Raw genomic sequence first — 2,858 nt, 5'->3', positions numbered from 1 at the left:
AAATGGATTTTCTATTCTAAATATTAAAATGTATTAATATCAGTAGGCATATAAATATATCTTAAAACCTTTGCTGCATTCGTTTCTTCAAAATTTTAATAGACAACTGTTAGGATGAATGGTGCGCAGAGGTTGCAGAAAGATAAAAATAAGTGAGTCATTGAGTATCTTCAGCCTCTCTCAGGTATATTTATTGAAGAATAATAACACAGCTGCATTTTTTATATTATTTTAAACAAAGAACGTATGAACAGAACAGAACATTAATAATTATCTACAGATACATCATCAAGGGCTTTACAGAATATAGAACAATTATTTTACAATGTCAAAATCAAATCTGCTAAAGGGTAGCAATTCTTTAAGGGCAGTTACCATTTGAATGGCTTTAGCATTTGAGATAAATTTTAAGGATTCTATAGTTAATAAATACAGCTGCACGTACACCATTAGGAGTAAACGTAACCCCATGACGTAAAGACGTTGTACGTACGCACACCAGTAGTAGAATGCAGAATATCAACAGCAGGTGGCAGTATTGGAACGTGTGCTGAGTAAGAGCGTTTACAATAATAAAGTTTAACAAAAATATGTCTTATATTTGAATAAACTTTACTCTCTTCTCTACCCGATCGGGTAAATCGACCAAAATTAATGGGAGAGATGAAAAGAGCTCAGTGCTTCAGATCTTTTGTTTCAGTAAAACATTTTGTTTCATCACTGTGTTAATCATTGGTCAGTCTTCCGTTAGTTTTTTTTAATTGAAATACAAAACTAAAAATGCTTCCGATTTAAACAACCGTTTAATTATATGCACATTTAGGCTCCCAGTCGAAATAGTTAAATATTTTGTGTCTTACAAACAAACGCGCTTTGAGCTGTAAAAATTGATAAATTATCAAGTAAAAAAAATAATAATAAAATAAAACTGCCTCGAATCAGGTTTTCATGGCAGAAGTATTTAATTATTTTTTTTAAATCTTTTTAGCACACCGCAACCGGAAATGACGTCAGAACCACATCAGCTTAGGACCGCGTTGGGTGAGCTATTTTTGCTACATGCTGGCTAAAACGTTTTCATGAGTTTGATTTAATTAGAGTGAAGCTTAAAAAATCACTCGACCCACATCTTTGTATCCGTTTCAATCTAACGGCCTCGGCCGTTCCAGATATTTGTAAATCGAATCACACAGTATCAGGGCTAGCTTTAGCTAGCATAGCCACTGCTAACGTTGCACCGTTTACGCTAATGTTAAACAAAATGGCCAGGAGTTCTAGCCTACTGGTGGTCGTATGCTTTGTCACATATTTAAAAACTATTTGAGTTTAGCCGTGTATATCTTTTCACTCAGTTCGTTTTGGTCAAGGTACACTTTTTACTCTATTCAACCCTATTTTCCCTGCTAGGTAACGGTAGAATTGGCTTACAGCACGCCTGTCATTATGCTAAACGTATTTGTAAATACTCTGACCCCATATATATATATATATATATATATATATATATATATGATGTAATGGTGCCAGTACGAGGTGGTTCTGGGGGGGTCGCTCTTACTTAACAGCTACGTTGCTAACGCTCGGCTAACGGCTTGTCACAATAAATCCTCCTTGTTCTCTTTCAGATTGATGCAGAGATGAGCGGGGAGAACGTCAAGCTGTTTGTGGGGAACCTTCCTTTAGATGCAACTCAAGATGAACTAAATAAGCTTTTTGCTCCCTACGGAGAAATAGAAACATGTTCTTTGCTCAGACAGTATGCGTTCGTGACCCTAAAGGGGGAGGGCGCAGCAGACAGGTATGCAACAGATCATTTATTAATAGTCATTACAAATGATTTGAAATGTTGAAACTGCGAAAATATCATATTTTTCTGCCACTTTAAATGTATCTTATTGCATCATGCCTATTATTATTATTATTATTCATAATATTAAATGATTAACTAAAAATATTTAAATTGGTCATTAAAAGGATTAGAAAACTATTAAAACCCTTAGTTTTAAGCCTTTAATTTGTCAAAATGATCTTAAACGTAAATTGCATTTTATTCATTCTTTAATGTGTTTGATTATATTGTATTATATTGACTTTCTTTTTAAATTTCATCATGTGAGATGTAAGAAGTCCTTAGTGCTGGCTTGTTTTCTATGGAAAGATGTGTTTTTCAAAGTAATTTGGCCTAACAAAAAAAAAAGGCTTTTTGTATTTGGCCCAAACCAGTCAATAACCGTTATGAGCCTTGATGTATAAGTAAAAATGCACTTGAGTTGCATCCCAGAGCTTAAAACTGCAATAAAAAATTGTCTTACTTAATAGGTAAATTAATAAAATCTGTAAAACGGTTAACATGTTTTGTTTTTTGAAGGGGGGATCAGTGGAATTGCTTTTTAAGTCTTTATCAATTAGTTAACATTTTTCTTTAGAAATATTTATGTTTTAGCGGAATTTTTCCAACAGCACCCACAAAAATACACATATTTACATAAACAAACCAAACACAAATCAACAAAACGGAATTAGTCAGCCTGTGCTCTTATCATAAACATCTTATTGATGATCTTCACAATCCCCATGAAGGGGATTACTGTTTCAACATGTGATTCCTTGACATTAGATGCTGTATTTTGTTTTGGTTTTGATAGAAAATCAGTTTAATGCGGTTACTGTATTTTGAAGCTACACTGCTGAATGTCGCTGTTTTAGTGTGGAAAATTTTATATTGGCCGACTTTTTTTATTATTTTATTTTCTTTTACATATTTTATAATCCTCTTAATAAATAGGAATAAAATTGTGCATGAGCATTTCAGTCACATATTACCCATTTAAAAAGACTTTGGGGACAAAAAAAATGTG

The 2,858-nt window shown here is 33.1% G+C and overlaps 1 protein-coding gene across 2 annotated transcripts in view; it reads left to right on the top strand.

Moving 5' to 3' along the window:
- The first annotated feature begins 1,015 nt into the window (after positions 1-1,015).
- Positions 1,016-2,858, top strand: part of LOC107084210 (RNA-binding protein 4-like) — a 12,679-nt gene continuing 10,836 nt past the window's right edge. For both annotated transcript variants that reach the window (XM_015373930.1, XM_015373929.1), the window contains exons 1-2: positions 1,016-1,041; positions 1,626-1,798. In XM_015373930.1, coding sequence (XP_015229416.1) covers positions 1,638-1,798 — 161 coding nt within the window. In that variant the 5' untranslated portion in view covers positions 1,016-1,041; positions 1,626-1,637. The remainder of the gene's footprint in view (positions 1,042-1,625; positions 1,799-2,858) is intronic.

This window comes from Cyprinodon variegatus, unplaced genomic scaffold (assembly GCF_000732505.1).
Source record: "Cyprinodon variegatus isolate N-32 unplaced genomic scaffold, C_variegatus-1.0 Scaffold94, whole genome shotgun sequence".
Taxonomy (NCBI): domain Eukaryota; kingdom Metazoa; phylum Chordata; class Actinopteri; order Cyprinodontiformes; family Cyprinodontidae; genus Cyprinodon; species Cyprinodon variegatus.
Note: the sequence above shows the minus strand (reverse complement) of the source record. Positions and strands in the feature narration are given on the sequence as shown.